Below are 19,597 nucleotides of genomic sequence, written 5' to 3'. Positions count from 1 at the left end.
TTATTATTATTCGAAGCAGAATTCGATACACGTTTTTTTTTGAGGCTGAGGATTCTGATGTTGGAGGGCATGGAGAAGGAAGATTAATTAAGTCAGTCGAAAAATTGTTCTGACGTGGAACGGTAATAATTTCCTTAGATGGACTATTAAGACGCTTACGTTTAGACACACGGATATCCTTAACAGATTACAAGGTATCTAAGCATTTAAAAGATGTGTACATGAAATTATTCGTCGATTATTACTAAAATATGATATAAATATATACTTGTAACTCAAGGGCGTTAAATTTTATTGAAAATAGCGCATCAATTACTATTTTTGAAATAGTAAATGGAGCATTTCAATGCTTTTATATCTAAATTTAATTTTTGTTTCAGGGATATAATGTGTGGTTCTGCCTCATCCGCCGCTAAGTTTACGTTGAAGTCATAAATACATATACCATACCAACTTTTGGTTGCAAAATACGAAGTCAAATTCATTTGTTCGGCCTTCTTCTTCTCCTTGCGCAATCTTGTATTCCTATTATCCATACATTTATATGTATGTATGTACAAATATGTTCATAGGTTATCAACGGACTCAAATGAAAATTATTTCAGTATTTTTTAAATTTTCGCCTTGCTTTTTATTAATACACTTCAGTAGCGCATATGCCTTAAACTATGCAACGTTTACAAAACGACTTGCAACAAATGAAATCAAAAATAAAGCGCAATTAATTCCTTTTCTTACAAATGCCGGTTCTGGATCTGAGATCGCAGGTTCCAGTCCTTTTGGAGGTGGTTAAGATTTTTCAAATTAAATCAGTGTAAGTCAATATAATTATTTCAATTTAAATATAAGTAACAAATTTGAAAATCTAATATCATTGCAGAAAAAAACATACATATGAAAATAAATACTTGTGCCATTAAAATATTTATTAAAAAATACGTATTTTTAGGACTTTAAACAGGGACCTCAGGAATACAACGCCAGTGCTGTGCCATTGCGACTGTTGGAGCGCCGGGTACGTGCATATCGGCATACAAACATATCTCTCTATGTACCTAGTTCATATGCATGCGCTGTGTTTGCAAAATAGGAAGTCAAATTCATTTGTACGGCATTTCCTCTTACTCTGCATATATCTAAAACTATGCAACTAATATTACAACCACTTGCAATAGCAATTAAAAACCGTTTGCTTCTAATGAATTTAAAAATTGTCTGCAGCAATACACTGCGCTGGGCTAAGGTGTTATATCTTCTAAAATTTTACCCATTCCCCAAATTTATTCCGCACTTACATGTAGAAATCCAGAATAGCCCACGCCATTCTTTGTCTTTATACGCAGTTGAATTTTTTGTGACAAAATAATATTTTTCTATACCTACGTTCATATATTTACGAATTGTAAGTCTGAAATAGTAGAGTATATAATTAATTTGCGATTTTTGGTGCCGTTCTGTTTTAAATAAATTAGGTTAGGTTAGGTTAGGATAACTCGGCTGCCCTAATCCTACAGGAAAAGGGGCACACTTAGGCCACCATGGGCCCGTAGTGGTGCCGTACAAGAGACTCCATATGTCCCTCCTCTTACCCTACTAATGGAACCATTTCGTAGCTCTGATGAAGCGCACAAAGTCATAGACGCTGGCTGAATCCAGTTCGCCCAGACATTCAAAAGAAAAATGGAGGAACGAGCATCGGCGAGCTTTCGCCAGAGCAGGACAGTGGCATAAGTAATGCTCCACGCTTTCGACTTCCTCCTCATCGTGGCAGCTACGACAGTAGTCGTTTGACTGCAAACCCATTCTTGTGGCGTGGATTCCCATCAGACAATTCCTGGTGAGAACTCCAATAACATGCCGCAACAGTGGTCGCTCCAATTGGAGGAGAGGGCGAGATCTACGCTTGTCCAGCTGAGGCCAGATATGTCTTGCTATCCTGCAAGTAGGCTCCGCAGACCATCTTATATTAGCCCGTCCGACAAAGTTATTCTCCAGCCAGAGCTTGCAAGAAGATAGCGGATGTCTTTGTGGCCTGGAACCCACACAACATTAGTGACCTAACACCTTGCCAGTTCATTAAGAGTACGTCTACATTCCATAACAACCTTCAACGTAGAATTGTCACTATTAAGTGCTTTATTACCCGCTTGGCTGTCAGAAAATATTGTTACTGCCTTCAGATTAATTAGAGAATCGATCAACCAACTTGCAGCTTCATTTATTGCTGTTAGTTCAGCCTGAAAAACTCTGCATAGATCTGGCAGACTAAAACTGAGGCTAAGTGAGAGTTTTTGCGAGTATACCCCACTTCCTACCTTCAGATCCAACTTGGAGCCATCAGTGTAGATGACTGTTGAGTCATAATACGATATCAGGACCGAATCCTCCTCCCATTATTCCCTTGAGAGGATCCTTGCCTGGAAATGATTCTTTAGTCCCGTAGACGGGACTGTGTAGTCCAGGCGCCTAAATTCCTCTGGAAGATCTTCCAAAATTCTCGAGTGAGCAAACCTCGTGTCACTCCATTTGATTAGTGCATTTAATCTAATAGCGTTAAAGCTTGCCTGTAGTTTACCATATAGGTCCACAGGTAGCAAGTGAAGCAAGGTCTCTAGGGCTTTATTAGGCGTCGATGGTAACGCTACCGTGATCATCATGCACGCCACCCTTTGTACCTCTGTTAATTTGTTTCTTGTTGTAGATTTATCTACGGACGGCCACCAAACCGTTATGCCGTAGAATAGAATGGGACGCACAACCGCTGTATACATGCAGTTCACAATGTGAGGCTTCAATCCCCATTTTTCCCGTAATCGCCGATTTACAGGCATACATAGCAATTATAGCTTTCTTGCGCCGCCAAGTTAACTTTCTGTCAAGAATAACCCCCCCTATCCATAACTGCCAGGATCAAGTGGTCCTTGGCCACATCATTGAAAGCCCTTGGAGGGTTAAGAGGGCTGTTAGCGTTGGATGTTTTGGGCCTCTTAGAAGCAGCATCCATGTTGTCTGCTGACCGTTGCCGTTTGCTGCCCAGCTCCCTAGGACGAGAGTGAGTGGGTGCAGGTTTGTTGGCGGAATTTCCTTCCTGAGGCCTCTCACGACTTTCGGAGAGAATGCCCCTGGCCCTCTGAACCACTTCCCTCATACTCTTGGGAACCGGGTCATTGCCGAACTTCCTCAGTAGTCTAGAAGCGACTCTTCTGTCTCTATTCGCCCTGATTGCTGGTCGGACTACTTTTTTGGTCCTCGAACCACTGGGAGCTAGGACGCCTTTGCGTTCATCCGACTTCTAACCGTCAAGGGGCTCGCGGTCGGTGGTACTGTCCGTGCAGGACTTCCGGGTGCCAGTATCGCCTTCACCCGGTGCCGCTTTGGAGCTACCCTCAAGGGGTGTACTCACAGCTTCTCGAGATGTGGACAACTGACACCAGAGGCCAATTGGCCGTGCAGGCTCCGCTTGCAACCCAGACGTCAGTTGGCCACTACCCATCAGGGATTTGTTGCTACTGACGCCGGGCGCAACATTCTGTTTACTTTGCCGTTTAGGCTTCTTCGGGACCGATCCAGCGGCTACCGAAGATGTCATTTTTAGACAGACTTTAACTCCGTGTTCGTCGGCGGCATTTTTATCCGTGCAGGGTTCCGGGGCTACATTTATGGAATTCATTTTTCAACTGGTTCGTTGGTCTCCTACTGAGCCGAAACCGTTCGGCGACCGAATATATGGGTAAGGGGAAAAAACTGTCGGCCGGCCATCCAATGGGCACGGTGACGCATGACACCCTGGATTAGGGGGTGTCTTATACCTACCGCCAGGTACCCCCTAGAAATAGCCTAAGTATGCCCTAGCCCCCCTTGAGCGAGCCCTTACGGCCTGCCACTAGACCTAGACGAGGCAGGGGAGTTTATACCTCGGCCTTGGCTAGGCCCCGCCTCTTTGCATCACTGCGGCCATAGGAACATCCTACCTTGCCACAGCGGTGTCGGCACCCGCTAGGAGGATATATCTAGGAGGATTTTCGACAACCAAATTAAATATTGTGTTACATCTCGATTCGTTAGTAGCTTGTTGCTGCACAGATTCTTCCTTTCGAAAAACATTTTTTACAACTACGATCTCTTCTTCAGTAAAAGTTCACACTTTCAAGAAAATTAATTTTTGATTTAAGCTTGGAAGACAGAAACTCACTCAACAATTCGAAATTGTTTCCCAACTGAGTTACAACCGTTCAAGTATATTTACATATTGACTTTTCTCGTTGGTGGAGCTATTTCCATACAAAATAGAGTAAATGCATATCATGAAAAGTTAAATACAAATCAGTAGAATTGGTTGATATCGTTGTGTTTTGTTTAACTAACGACCCCTTAAATTTTGACTGTGATTTAGTCATAACTAATTAAGGAATCAATTCAAAATTTAATCGAATTCAATTTATATCCGAAATTTTTTTTTGCTGTTGTACTTTCAGATCCGAAAGGCCTCAAAGTTCGTAAGTGGACATGTCGGGAGTTCAATGGCAATATCTATGTCTGGTATCACTCAGAAAATGAAAAAAATCGATGGGAATTACCTCTTATAAAATCGATTGAAAACAAAGAGCTAGTTTATCATGGTCGAAATGAATTTTACGTCAATTGCCATATACAAGGTAAAAAAAATATTATATATGGAAATTAATTTTGTACATCTCAGTAAAACTAACCGGGACGTTACATTTTCAATTTTCCCCTTTCTATTTTCAATACACTCACACTTTTTTTTTATTTTATTAACTTGAATAGGCAACTTGCTTTAAATTTTTCCCTTTCAATTGAGTTGCAATTTTGCTTTCAATTTTGTGAAAATAAAAAAATACTAAGCGTCTGCATGCTAAAATGTTAATCTACAATGGAATTAAAAATGGTAAATGGTCTTCAGAAGCTAGTTAGTTACATTGTTTTCTTGAAGACGACTTGTTGATAATGAAATTGCTTCTCAAATTGAATGCAGCCTACGTAATGCGTGCAGTGAAATTGAAAAGCAAAACTGATTGTGTGTCGTTAGCGTAAAGTAAGTAAACCAAGGTTTCCGTAGAAAAGTCACCAGGGTTCCGTAAAATTATTAATTTTTGGCTGTTAAAATTCGATATGAATAAGCACGGCGGGCGGCAGTCGGTTTGAGTTGCACACACGAAGAAAGCTCTATAAGCAGCATGACCGAAACGCAATTTGTATTATATTTTCGAGTTTACAAAGGCCCATCTACATAGAACTTTCGCGTTGGCGTTGGTTTGACAGAATGCACGTTAAAAGTATGCTTTGTACAATAAACCCTTGGCAGCGAATGCTTTGCCCCCTATAAATGAGCATACTAACGATAAATTAATATTTCATATCAATAATTGCATGAGAAACGATCGATTTAATCTGAACATCACGGCCCCTTTTCTCACTTGGCTATTTTTAGTAATAGCTCGACTTCAGCACCACTTGGCATCACGTTTTTGCAATAGTATTGCATACATATTTAAAACATTAGCCAAATCGGATCATCAATACGATTTTTAGTAATAACTCAACTACAGGCGCCAACTGTCGGATTAAATTGTGAAACTAAACCATCCAGAGACCCACTCCAATACACAAAAAGTTTCCTTAAAATCCGTGCAACCATTTAGGAGGATTTCACTCACAAACATACCTACAAAAGAATAAAAAAATTCATTCAAAGATAGCTAAAGGTCGGTAGGTTTGTAGGCCTCACACCCCTTTTCAAATAGCCCAAATTTTCTCCATGAGTATGGGCTTGATTTCAACTACGAAGTTCCAGTACTGTACCATGAATACTTTCAGAGATATGCAGTATAAAAATTCGATTTATATGGGAGGAGCCATACCAAGTTCCAGAACTCTACCATGAACACTTCCAAAGATAGGCAGTATGAAAAATTCGGTTTGTATGGAAGATGCCACGCCCCCTTTTCCAATAGCTCCAATTTTTCTCCATGAGTATGCGATTTATTTCGTACATCTCCATACAAAACTCTAGAACTCTTCCAAAAAATTTCCAGAGATAAGCAGTGTGAAAAATTTAGTTTGTATGGGAGATGTCACACCCCTTTTTACTATAGCTAAAATTTTTCTCCAAGGGTATGCGATTGATTTCGTATATCTCCATACCAATTTCCAAAACTCTACCATGCACACTTTCAGAGATATGTAGCATGAGAAATTCGGTTTGTATGGGAAGTGCCACGCCCCCTTTACATATAGATTATTTTCAGCCTAAAACCATCCTTGGGACACGTGCGGCAGGTGGCAGTTTCAAAAAAATCGGTTCAGCCGCTCTCGAGCCTTGCGAAAACTAACAAACGGCTTTCTAAATATAAGTTATTTGAGATATTTTATATATTATAATTAATTTTAAGCAAATCGGATCGTAAATTCGATTTTTTCGAATAGATCGGTCCCTGGACCACTTCCCGGAAAAAATGGGTCATATATGCTAAAAAGCTACTTACGTACTAAATTTTAAGCAAATCGGACTATAATAAGATTTTTTCGAATAGACCGGTCCCTGGTCTACCTACCCGAAAAAAGTAAAATTTTTTAGCCTAAAACATGGTGGTTACCGAAAGCTAATTGTATACAAAATTTCATGAAAATTGGACCAGCCGTTCGCGAGATTACCTGTTACAAAAAAAAGGGACTTCTCTTTATATAATTAGTATAGATAGATAAACATGCTAAAGAGAAGAGGGCCAAGTATGGAACCCTGCGGAACGCCAGAGTGAATGTACAGAAGATCAGAGAAAATGTTATCAACTTTTACTCTTTGCTTTCTATTACTTAAGTAGCTACTAAGAAATCGCACTGCTAAATCCCCAAAGCCAAACTTTTGTCTAAGTTTCTCACACAACAAGATATGGTTGACAGATTCAAATGATTTAGAGAAGTCTAGGAGACACAGTAGGGTAGGTGACCCTGATCAAACTGCTGACGAACATCATCCAAGACTTTAGTAACAGCGGTTGAGCATGAGTGGCCAGCCCTGAAGCCAGATTGGAGCGGGTTGAGAAGATTATTCTCTTCGATAAACTGTGTTATCTGTTGTGCCATAAGCATTTCAAGAACCTTAGACAATCCGGGCAGAATACTTATAGGCCGAAAATCTGTAAGCAGGGTGGCACCGGGTTTTGTGGGTACGGGAGTCACAGTTGCCAGTGTAAGGTCAACCGAAAAATAGAATCCCTGTGGTATGTACGGTAACAGGTGTTGGCAACCCCGGCCGAGAGAGAGTGAGTTACGCAGTTGAGCTCGTCGGGTGGATGGTGAAATTGTTCTTTTGCTGAAGTTAATAAATTTTCTAACTGATTTTACTTTAATAAATATTAATAAACAGTAACCTTTTAAATTCGAAATGTCATTATAAATGAATCGGCGGTATTTCATTTGAACGGAATCCTGACAAAATAAAAGTGTTAAAGATCCCTTTTAGCTCAGAAGTGAGACGCTTCTCACAGCCTCACAGTGTGTGTTAATGTCGATGTTGGTGTAAGCAATTTCACGTACGAATGGACGTGCGATTGAATATTACAACCAAAAGAATTGTTTTTGTGATCTGATCTGTTTGGTGAAGCAGAAAAGAAAAGCAAAATAATAAAATAAAAAGAAGATACCGTGACGGTTTGCATTTGAATTGCTACAGAATTGTTTTTGTGATCTGCTTGTTGCGCGTACGAATGGACGAGCGGTCGGCGACACGAAGTAGAAAATAGTTTGCTAGAAGACATAGTGGCGGTTTGCGTTTGAATCACATTCGGTGTTGTGTAAAACTTTCAAAATTGGCGATCTCGAGTACGAATGAACGAGAGGTTGACTAGCCGAAAGAGAGACAGTGACGGTTGTGTGTTGTTATTGCCACAAAAATTTCAAATGTGTATCCGAGTGGACGAACAAAGCAAAATAAAATAAAATAAGAATCTAATAAGAATACTCGCTCTAAACAAAAATTGCAAAATGAAGATAAAAGTGGCCACATTAAAAGTTGACGAGCTGAAAGAGCAGCTACGTAATAATCATTTACTAAAATCGGGTACAAAAGCCGAATTGGTACTGAGACTTTGCAATTTCTTAGACAGTGATGAAATTGAAAGTGAAAATTCAGAACCTGATTTACAAATGCAAGTAAATGATCTGCGTTCGATGATGCAAAATATAATGGCGACCATGCAAAGCTTGGCCGGTCAAATGCAGCAAGCAAATGTACAAGCAGTGCATGAAAGTTTTAATGAAGAGCGTTTGGTTATTTCACCACAAAACCCAGCAAGAACAGTGAGCCGAAGTGCAAGTGTGAACGAAATTTCCGAAACAAATCATGAGTATGACCCAACTAGCGAGAGCTCGCTTAAAGTGACACAAACAGAGTGGACAGTGCCATAAGTGCATACGACTGGGACGAAAAGTGTTTACTTTCGGCCATGTACAGTAAATTAAAGGGTGTTGCGCGAATGTGGTTGGATGCAGCACTAACATTTCATTCAAATTGACCTGATTTGGCAAGAGCTTTGAAAAGTGAATTCGGTTGCGAATTTAATGAAGCGGAAATACACTATAAAATGGCAAGTGCGACACGTAAACAAAATGAAAAAATCATAGATTATTGTTTTAGAATCAGTGCACTCGGTCGACGGTATGGTCTGACTGAAAGTTCGATTATAAAATACATTCGCGACGGATTAAAACACCGTGATTTGCAGACCGCAATAGCTGCATTGAAGTTTAATACAATTAAAGAGATGCGCGAAACAATTGAAACTTACCTCCAAAATTTATCATCGACCAAACAATTCAAAAACGAGTATACGAGTGATCGAAATAAAGACAGTGTAAAAGACATAAATCGAAGTGCGGTTGAAGCAAAATGCAAAGACTGTAGCAAGTTCCACGGTAGTGGCGAGCCAGAAAATTGTGAAAAAAGCAGTAATTGTTAAGCATGCACAGTCCAGCAACCAGCGAAATTTTGCGAAAAATCCATCTCTGTAAATGGTAAGTCGTTAGTAGCTTTTGTAGACACTGGAAGTGAATGCAATATGATACGACGATCAGCGGTAGACAGTTTGAATACCAAGTAGTATCCATGCGCTATAGAAATAATAGGTATTTGCGGAAGTAAACGTGCATCCACAGACAAGATTAACGTTAATATGACATTTGATGATGTGGCTTTAAAGGTTGATTTGTTCATTGTTAAGATGACATATTATCCATGGACGTACTTTTGGGGCAAGAAATTTTCAAAAATAGGAGACTGGATATACAGCATGCAGCATCAAGATAAAGATATTCGCGCTATTCTTGAGAAATTAGCCAGTGGTGACAACGTTATTACCGAAGAGTACAAAGTCGAAAACGGCGACTTTACAGGAAGCAGAAAGGTACTAAACTGTGGGTAGTACCAAAAGCAATGCGATATAAAATCATACAGAACGTTCACGAAAAAGTTAAGCATCTTAGCACGGAGAAGACTTTAGAAGAAGCACAGAAATATTTTTGGTTTCCCCGTATGCGTAATTTCACAAAATCTTTTATAAAAGCATGCATCGAATGCGCATGCAATAAGCAGCGACGAAATTGAACCTGTACCATTCAAGACGGTACATATCGACCATCTCGGGCCTTTTCCCCGAAGTAAGAAGCAAAATGAGCACTTCATAGTTCAGGTAGATTCATTCACAAAATTTACTGTAATACGCGCAGCACAGCAATACGACATGTATTGACGCTTCTGAATGAAGTAAACAGCTATTGTGGAGTGCCAACTCGAATAGTAACAGATCGTGGAACAGCGTTCACTTCCCACGATTTTAAACAATATTGTTGCGGTAACGACATAAAGCATATTTTGAATGCTGTTCGAACTCCACGAGCAAACGGGCACGCAGAGCATACCAATCGTACTATTCTGGGTATGTTACTACCATCGGCGAAAGACGATAAAAGCTGGGACGAGCAACTAGGAGGTATACAGTGGGCACTCAACACGACGAAAAATAAAACAACACAGAGAACTCCACAAGAACTTTTATTCAGCTTTAACCCTCGAGATACTCTACAAAATAAATTAATTTTAGCACTATATGAAGACGAACTTATCAGTGGCGACGAACTGAAGGAGATTCAAGCAGGTGCAGTTTGTCGAATCAATCAGCAGCGAGAAAAAGCTAAACACAATTTCAACAAAAAACATCAAAAACCTACACAATATGACGTCGGCGATCTGGTTCTCGCCGAAATCGAGCCTGTTGGTACTGGTGGTTCCCGCAAATTGGAACCACTGTACAAAGGTCCGTTTATGGTAACGAAGGTGATTGGTTATGACCGGTATCTCATTGAGGATATACCAGGGTCGAAACGCAAGCAACGACATTATACGTCAATTTTTGCGTCTGACAAGCTAAAGCCATGGTGCAATTTACCGAATTTCGACGGGTTCGATGACGACGATGGAGCCGAGGACGACTCCAGTGATCAGAATTGGCCGACTGTAAGGTCAACCGAAAAATAGCATCCCTGTGGTATGTACGGTACCAGGTATTGGCAACCCCGGCCGAGAGAGAGTGAGTTACCCAGTTGAGCTCGTCGGGTGGATGGTGAAATTGTTCTTTTGCTGAAGTTAATAAATTTTCTAACTGATTTTACTTTAATAAATATTAATAAACAGTAACCTTTTAAATTCGAAATGTCAATATAAATGAATCGGCGGTGTTTCATTTGAACGGAATCCTGACAAAATAAAAGTGTTTAAGATCCCTTTTACCAGCTTCCATTCATTGGGAAACGAAGAGGAAGTGAAGCAGTGCTTTATTAGATGTATAAGGCTACTTAGTATATATGGTAATATTAATTTGACAAATCTAATCGGAATATTGTCGGTACCGATGACATTAAATTTTATTCGGAAAAAACATTTAGCCACTTCATCCTCTCGCACAGCGGTGAACTGAATCCTTGATGATGGGAGGAAATTAGAGGGGGTGACATTAGGAATGAAGCTGCCTGAATCTGGAGAGATATTATGAGACGTGAAAAACTCATTAAGCTCATTAGCATCAAGAGAGCACGATGTATTAGATCTGGAAGTCACGTCCATCCATTTTAAATTCGACCACAACTGTTTGGGGGCAAGCGAGTGTTTAACTTTCTAGTTATACGCATCCCAATTCGCATCAGTTGGCCTCCTTTTCCATGCAGTATATAACGCATTGCTATTTTTAATCGCCAACTTAACTTTATGTGTAAACCAGGGGCAAGAAAAAGACTTGGAATTGACTTGACGATACATGCTTGTTAAAAAATTAAAGAATATTATGTGTCAAAAAGTTGAGTTTATCGTCAGTAGTTTCTAATTTTCAACAGTAGTTCCACTGAAATTGGTCCAGATCACTAAACAGAGCGTCAGGTCGAAAGGCATTATAGTCGCGATAGCAAAAAGCCTGCGGTGCATGGTAATTATATGTTAATTTAAGGTCGAACGTACAAAAAATTAAGCCGTGATCTGAGACGAAGGACATTTGATCAAACAACACAACAGACGTAGAAGGAGGAGCAATAAAAACATCAAGTAAACTAGGACGGACGTTACAAGAGAATCTTGTGGGCATAAAAGTGTTAACAACGGACATACCAGTAAGTGCAACAGAGTCAGGAAAATGAGTCGAAGAAGGGTCACGAACAAGTAAATTTATATTAAAATCATCACAGATGATAAAATGATCATAATCAATAAGAAGTTCAGAAAGGTGATCGAAAAAACGCTGATAACAAATATTCTTGTAATTATAGACACAAGACACCAGCACTTTGGTATTAGTATCAGACAGAACGACAGAAAATACTCAATTTCACTCTCAGATGAATGGCTCACGATCATAACATTTAAGTAGCTCCTACAATATATGGCTACCCCACCACCCTTTCTAACCAAACGATCATTTCGAAAAAGTTTGTAATTGGGAATGGAGTAGTAATGATCCGGAATATCTGCTTGAAACCATGTTTCTGATACGCAAATAACATCAACAGACGAATGTTGAAAAGTGTGCCTAACGTAATCAAGCTTTTCGGCATTAAGGCTTCGAGCATTGAAATGGACAACTTTAAGACCATCTGCTTGCTTACAGAGCACATTTATCATTACTGTATGATTGCTGTTATACATAGACTTATCTACCAACATCTTCTAGGGCATATGCACAAAAACCGAGATACAAAACAGAATAAAATAAAATATAAATAAATAGTATGTGTAAATATGTACGTAAGTATGTATACATGTATATATGTATGTATGTACGTGTCTATAGATTCATGGCAATGATTATAAATTATCTTTATATCTGAACAAAAATTGGTGAGCGAATGAGCTTAAGAGAATAAACAAAAAGTTAATTAAACAGAAGTGCGTATACTTTTATTTGTATATATATAGTGCCGAACAGAAGTATTGGCACAGTGAATTTTTCGCAATATATGCAAAGTTCTTTATTCTAATTTATTTCCGATAATTTTTTATAAAAATATTGTTCATTCTACTCCAGAAAACATAATAATAAAATCTCTAAACTTTGTGCAAAACTCAGGAAAATTTATTAAATTTGCACACTAATTTGCAACTTATTATTCAGATTTTTTTTTAAAAAAATCTAAGTATGCAGTTTTATAGCCCATTGAAATTTAGTATAACAAAGTGCAAGTTTGAAGTCGCTAGAAAATCGCATTGATTTTTGGTAGTTTTTTTTCGCGCAAGTTCTTCCATACAAAGTAATTCGACAATTATATTTTGTATGGAGAAAATGAGCAACACCTTCCACTAAAAAAATTGGCAAAAATCAACGCGATTTTCTAGCACTTTTTTAAACATGCACTTTGTTATACTAAATTTGAATGGGCTATAAAACTGCATACTTAGAATTTTTCTAAAAAATCTGAATAAAAACTTGCAAATTAGAGTGCAAATTTAATAAATTTTCCTGAGTTTGGCAGAAAGTTTAGGGATTTTATTATTATGTTTTCTGGTGTAGAATGAACAATATTTTTATAAAAAATTATCGGATATAAATTAGAATAAAGAGGTTTTCATATATTCCGAAAAATTCACTGTGCCAATACTTCTGTTCGGCACTGTATATGTGAACAGCAGTGAGTGAGCTAAACTCCGCCAACTAAATCTGATAATTCGCTATTATTAGATACGGCAATAGGTTCACTGTTGGCAGACACACGAACGAAGACACCCCCCCATTAACCCCCCCCCGTCGCGAGAAAGCTCTATGCAGTTTCCTTTGCTTCCTCTACTTTATCGCAACTTGCAAAATTTTTTCTATTATCCACAGAAAGGCTCTCAAATATGCTGATTGTGTTGTCGCTGTCAAAACCAACTGATTTGAGAGAAACAGATGAGTTGTTTTTCTTTCCAATCACGGCACTGTTAGGACGCTCAGTCGTACGTTTTGCTCGAAAAAAAACGCGAACGGGTGGTGGTTTTGCATATGCAGTTGAATATATCGCTCAACTTTTTCTCCTTGGAGAAGGGCAGACCGAATATCACGGCGTCAGAAGAATGCTCTGATCGTTTGACATCCTTGAGTTTATCCAACTCCTTCTTACCTTACTAAGCTCAGCAGATAGGACAAGTACAACAGCGGAGTCTTCTTCTAGTCGACAGCATCTACTTTCTACTTTTTCAACGCGCAGGGAGGTAGACTCAATACTCTCCTGTAGCTTAGCCGAGAATTTTCGCTCAAGCAAAGCGATCTCCCCAGACAATTGAGTGTAGAGACCACTAATCCGCTCTTGAATCCTCTCTTCCATCAGCGGACTTTTGTTTTCCGTTGATTTCTGAGCTGCGAGTACGGAATCAGCAAGTGAACCGTTACTCTCAAGGCACAAATTTTTTGAATCAGGCGAATCTTTGAGTGAAGTTTGTGCTTTTCGCTTACTGGCTGAATCCATATGAGGTGTTTTTCTTGCTTGTTTCTAAGAAAACGTAGGCAACAGGTGATTAGCAGGTGGTAAAATGCTTCAGCTGAAGGCAGAAGATTTATACGCTAACGAAGCTTTATTTAAACAGCGCACAATCCAATGGTATTTTAGAGTTTTCAGGAGCACTAAAAAAAACACGTCCGTCTTTTACAATTTCACTCACCCAAAGGGTCAAAGGAAAATTTAATTTCTGGATTACTTGTGTGGAATAGAAAAGCTTTAAATATTTTCCACTTTTATACAACTTTCCACAAGAAACGCGATGAATTGCCAAATGAAATGTGAAATGTCATAATTGGTACTTGGTAAATCAGCTGAAATCTTTGTCAGGTTATTTTTCGGATAGTAGCAGTAATACCACTGGGTGCAAAATTAATTTAAGAAGCATTCATAGATCTTCAGAATACTTCGAGATTGAACACACACATTTGAGTCTGTGTCTCTGAACGAGTTTTGGGTTATGACTAGGAGTGAATACCACGAAGTAGCTAATTTATCTTAGCTTCCTTTTGTCAGAACGTATTGTTGTGAAACAATGTTTTCAGCTTCTATACAAAAACAAATTGAGGTCAAAATTGGATGTTACCCAAGGAATGCGCAAACAGCTGTCAGTCATAATACCGAACCGCAAAAAATAGAAATTTCATGAAACATATCCACTTCTACTTCTTCTTTATTGGCGCTGTAACGGCCTAAGCGATTTTGGCCGGGTCAAAAACAGCACGCCAGTCATTTTTTTCTGTGCCAACTGACGCCAATTGGAAGTGCCAAATAAAGCCAAGTCCCTAAATATTTCGCAGAATCTTTCTCTCGAAAACTCCAAGAGCTGCCTCATCAGATGCTTTCATTGTCCATGCTTCCGCGCCATACACCAGCACAGGCATGATGAGTGACTTATAGAGTGTGATCTTTTTACGACGAGAGAGGACTTTACTTCTCAATTGCCTACTCAGCCCAAAATAGCACTTGTTGGCAAGAGTGATTCTCCTTTGGATTTGAAGACTGACACTATTACTTGTATTAATTCTGGTTCCCAAATAAACGAAGTCGTCTACTTTTTCAAACTTATAGCTGTCAAGAGTGACGTTGGTGCCATGACGCGTATGCTCTGACTGTTTGTGTGATAACAGGAGATGATTCGTTTTGTCCCCGTTCACCACCAGACCCATTCGCTTTGCTTCTCTATCCAATCCCGAGAAGGCAGAACAGACGTAGCCCTTGTTTTTTCAGATAATATTGATGATGCAATTGTACGCTCTTGTAAATTATTGTGCCTGAGCCGCTCAGTTCTGTGGCTTTTATTATCTTCTCCAATATCAGATTAAAGAAATCACACGAAAGGGAGTCCCCTTATCTGAAACCTCGTTTGGTACCAAACAGTTCGGAGAGGTCTTTGCCTATTATGACGGAGCTGGTGGTATTGCTCAACGTCATTTTACGCAGCCGTATTAGTCTCGCGGGGATACCAAATTCAGACATCGCGGCATAAAGGCAACTTCTCTTGGTGCTGTCGAAAGCGGCTTTGAAATCGACAAATATATGGTGTGTGTCGATCCTATTCTCGCGGGTCTTTTCCAAGAATTGGCGTATTGTTAAAACCTGATCTATGGTGGATTTGCCAGGCCTAAAGCCACACTGATAAGGTTCAATCAGTTCGTTGACGGTGGGCTTCAGTCTTTCGCACAATACACTCGATAAGACCTTATAACCTATGCTTAGAAGGCTGATTCCACGGTAGTTGGCGCGAATGTCGGGGTCGCCTTTCTTGTGGATAGGCCGGAGCACACTTAAATTCCAGTCGTCGGGCATGCGTTCATTTGACCATATTCTGCATAAGAGCTGATGCATGCACCTCATCAGCTCCTCGCCGCCATACATGAATAGCTCGGCTGGCAGGCCGTCAGCTTCAACAGCTTTGTTGTTTTCAGCCGCGTAATCGAATAGTCTCAAAATTTGTTTTTGGAATGAGAACAGAACTGGAAATATTTCTAGAGTGCTTTCATATATGTGACCTGGTCTACGAAAAGGGAGCTTACGTGCGAAAACTAGTTTTCTTTGAAAAAGCTGTTAAAAGTAAGCAACTCGTTTCGTCAGTTTCTCATTATCCGTTAATTGTTCTCCGCGCCGGACGTCCAGTAAGTGTTGTTGTTGGTCCAGTAAGTGTTGTTGTTGGTCGGAATATTATTATAGTTTTATTATTATTATTATTAATATTATTATTATTATTATTAATATTATTATTATTTTTAGTACACTTCTAAGCAAGTTAGGATTTTCTGCTTTTCACCACGTGAAAAATCATCTCATCTTCCATCCGAATCAACCAAAAAGTGAAAATTGATTTTTTGACACCTAAGCCCCCTTTCCGTACACCAGGTCACATATATGTTTTGCTTGTATCTGAAACCCACCTTACGCAATTAAATAAATTCCAAATTAATGGGTTCAAATTCTATGATACTAAGCAGCCACAAAGAAAGCCCGGTGGAACAGCCATTCTCATTCATAACAGAATAAAGCAATGTGAATTAGAATTGCCTAGTGATGGGTTAATTTAAAACCAAGCAACGCAGCGCAGAGCAAGTTAAGCTACTTAATCCTACAACCCGTACTTTGTTTCAAACGGGTATTGATATGTACATACAATTCAAACGAAAATTAAGCCCACAGCACCAAAAAATTGCAAATCCATCAAAAATTGAAAAACCACTGACTGAAAAATGAAAACCACTGACATTAACCCTCTACTGGGAAATAAGTTTGCGATTCTGGACAATGAATGTGACAAATAAAGTTTCCAAAGCCAAACCCAAACCGCCCCAATTTATTTACGAGAGCGAAACTGTAGTGAGCTTGTGAATAAATTAATTCAGCTTATTGGAGACAATGGGGCGTATTCTTGCTTTCATACGAATCGATAATCATGAAACTTTCCTATCATTTTCTATACAAAAATTTGCAATACTGTCCACGTAACGTCAGTTACCAAGGGCAACATTAAGGAGACCAAACTTCAGATTCTAACTGAAGAAAATTTCCGCTTGGTAACCAAACATCTTAATGACTATAAGAAAAACTTCTATACGTACCAGCACAAAAGCAGCAAAGGACAGCAAGTAATAATAAAAGGTATAGAATTAAGGGTACCCATTGGAAATATTGCTCATGCTCTAGAGAAGGTAGGATTTGCTGTTAAAAATGTTGTCAATATTATCAACAGAGGAAAAATCGCTCAGCCTATGTTTAAGGTAGAACGTAAGCCAGAAACAAAGCCAATCAATAAAAACGCAGTGCACCCAATCTACAACTTAAGATACATTCTACACCGAAGAATAACAGTGGAGGAGGCGCACAAGCGAAACGGTCCCGTACAGTGCACAATTTGTCAAGAATTTGGGCATACCAGAACATACTGCACCTTGCGTCCAGTGTGTGTTGTCTGTGGCATCCTTCACGCTTCCGCTTCTTCCAAGGCTATCAAAGCTGATGTGTCTGTAAAGAAATGCAGTAATTGCGGAGGTAGCCGCACCGCCAATTATAGAGGATGCCCTGTATACAAAGACTTAAAGTCTCGCATGAATCAGCGCAACACATCCGTATGCTCTTCCACCACTCCAACTAGCTCTCATACATGCCAACACCTCACGCCATCAGCCACTACACCAGGAGTCTTTTTTGCCAACGCGCAGCGAGTTCCCAACGTTTCTTTTGCCTACGCATTAAAACTAACAACGCAGCCGAGCACGGCGAAACCCACCTCCAATCAAGAAGCATTTGCAAATATTCAAAGGAATAATACTGAGCAAATGCAGCCGAACCCCCTCCCCCACTTGTGGCACAGAAGGAATGATATTGAACCTTACCCAGTGTATGACTCAATTCATGTCTACTATGCAAAATATGATACAAGACCTCATAAAGGCCCAAAACCAATTGTTGCAAATTTTAGTGAATAAAAAAGGAGTGAGTTGCAAATTTTCTTATGGAACGCTAACGGTGTGAACCAGCGTAGATTAGAACTCACGTCAATTTCTCACTGAATATAACATAGATGTTATGCTACTGTCCGAGACACATTTAACAAATAAATATAATTTCTCCATACCTGGATACAAATTCTATGCCACAAATCACCGGGATGGTAAAGCTCATGGAGGTGCAGCGGTGCTGATTAGAAATAGCCTAAAACACAATATTCTAGACTCAAAAGCAACAGCCTGTCTGCAAGCAACTACCATATGCTTACTAAACCGCGACCGAGACATGAATCTATCGACTATTTATTGCCCACCGCGATTTCTAATTTCTTAAAAAGACTTTAAATATTTCTTTGATAGCCTGGGTAATAAATTCCTGGCAGGAGGGGACTTCAACGCAAAGCATACGTACTGGCGGAAGTTATACAATAATATTATAAACAGGAACAATAGACTAGAGGTCACATCTCCTGGTAAATCTACTTACTGACCCACCGATATAAAGAAGACCTAATAGATTTCACAATTACAAGAAACATAGACAGAAATAGCATAACAGCAGAAACTCTAGCTGAACTATCATCCGATCACTCCCCTACATGAATAAAACTATATGAACAACCCCAAAACATAGGGCTGCCAGACGTCCCGGTTTTCCCGGACATGTCCCAGTTTTAGACTATTTGTCCCGGTGTCCCGGTCCAACCTTAAAATATCCCGGGTTTCATTTAAATGTCCCGGTTTTTGATTTGATTGCACAAATTTGAATAAAAGTTCAAAAATAACTACAATTTTATGAATTCACTGAGGGAAATAATTCATATTTTTATTTGATTATCGTTCTAAAATGTTCGTATTTAAAAACAGCACTTTAATACCACGCACGCGTGGTGTTGATTGAAACTCAGCATTTGAATGCACATTTACATGTCTGTCTGTAGATGAGTGCGCAAAGATACTTGCCACAATTTGTTAATTTCCAGAGGGTCAGGGTTCAAATCCCATTACAGGCAGCATGGAATTTAAGTATATATTTTTTTACTTAATTATGAAAAAGCTTCCGTTAAGTGCAAAGCGCTTCTAATATTTAATTTATTTCTTTAATAATAAAATGTGTATATACAGGGTGTCCCAGAAGTAACGTGCCAAACTTTAGGGGAAGGTAGGTGGGGGGGGTGAGCTCACTGATAAACAAAAAATTTTCAGGTAAAAGTGTCACCGTTTTTGAAATATTTAAATTTTTTCGAATTTAAAAAAAATCGTGCCTTTTCATGTGTTTTCTTTAACTGCAACCTCAAACCGGGCAATGCCTAGTAAATTTTTTATGTAAAATACTTCCAGATAGTTGCCTCTCCATACTCAAATGCAATGTAGTTAAAATATATTAAGGAACCATCATAAAATTAGGACTATTTCTGGATTTTTAACTTTTTGATATTTTCTTCCCCAACTTTGACTATGTCGGGTGAAAAAAATGAACTGAGCTATAACTTTACATTACATAAAAAAATTTCCCATTTAGGGCGTGGGTGAATCAGTAACAAAGTTTGCGGCAAGTAAATTTTTGACAACTATGAGGTGAATAAAATTTC

At 39.1% G+C, this 19,597-nt stretch overlaps 1 protein-coding gene across 1 annotated transcript in view; it reads left to right on the top strand.

The window, feature by feature from the left end:
• The first annotated feature begins 3,726 nt into the window (after window positions 1–3,726).
• Window positions 3,727–19,597, top strand: part of LOC118734256 (cholesterol 7-desaturase-like) — a 127,284-nt gene continuing 111,413 nt past the window's right edge. The window contains exons 1-2 of the mRNA XM_036463975.1: window positions 3,727–3,730; window positions 4,476–4,655. Of these exons, the coding sequence (XP_036319868.1) occupies window positions 3,727–3,730; window positions 4,476–4,655 (184 nt within the window). The remainder of the gene's footprint in view (window positions 3,731–4,475; window positions 4,656–19,597) is intronic.

The sequence above is a fragment of the Rhagoletis pomonella genome, unplaced genomic scaffold (genome assembly GCF_013731165.1).
Source record: "Rhagoletis pomonella isolate Grant_MI unplaced genomic scaffold, Rhpom_1.0 Rhpom_scaffold_00001, whole genome shotgun sequence".
NCBI classification, from domain to species: domain Eukaryota; kingdom Metazoa; phylum Arthropoda; class Insecta; order Diptera; family Tephritidae; genus Rhagoletis; species Rhagoletis pomonella.
This window is presented reverse-complemented; position numbering and strand designations above follow the sequence as displayed.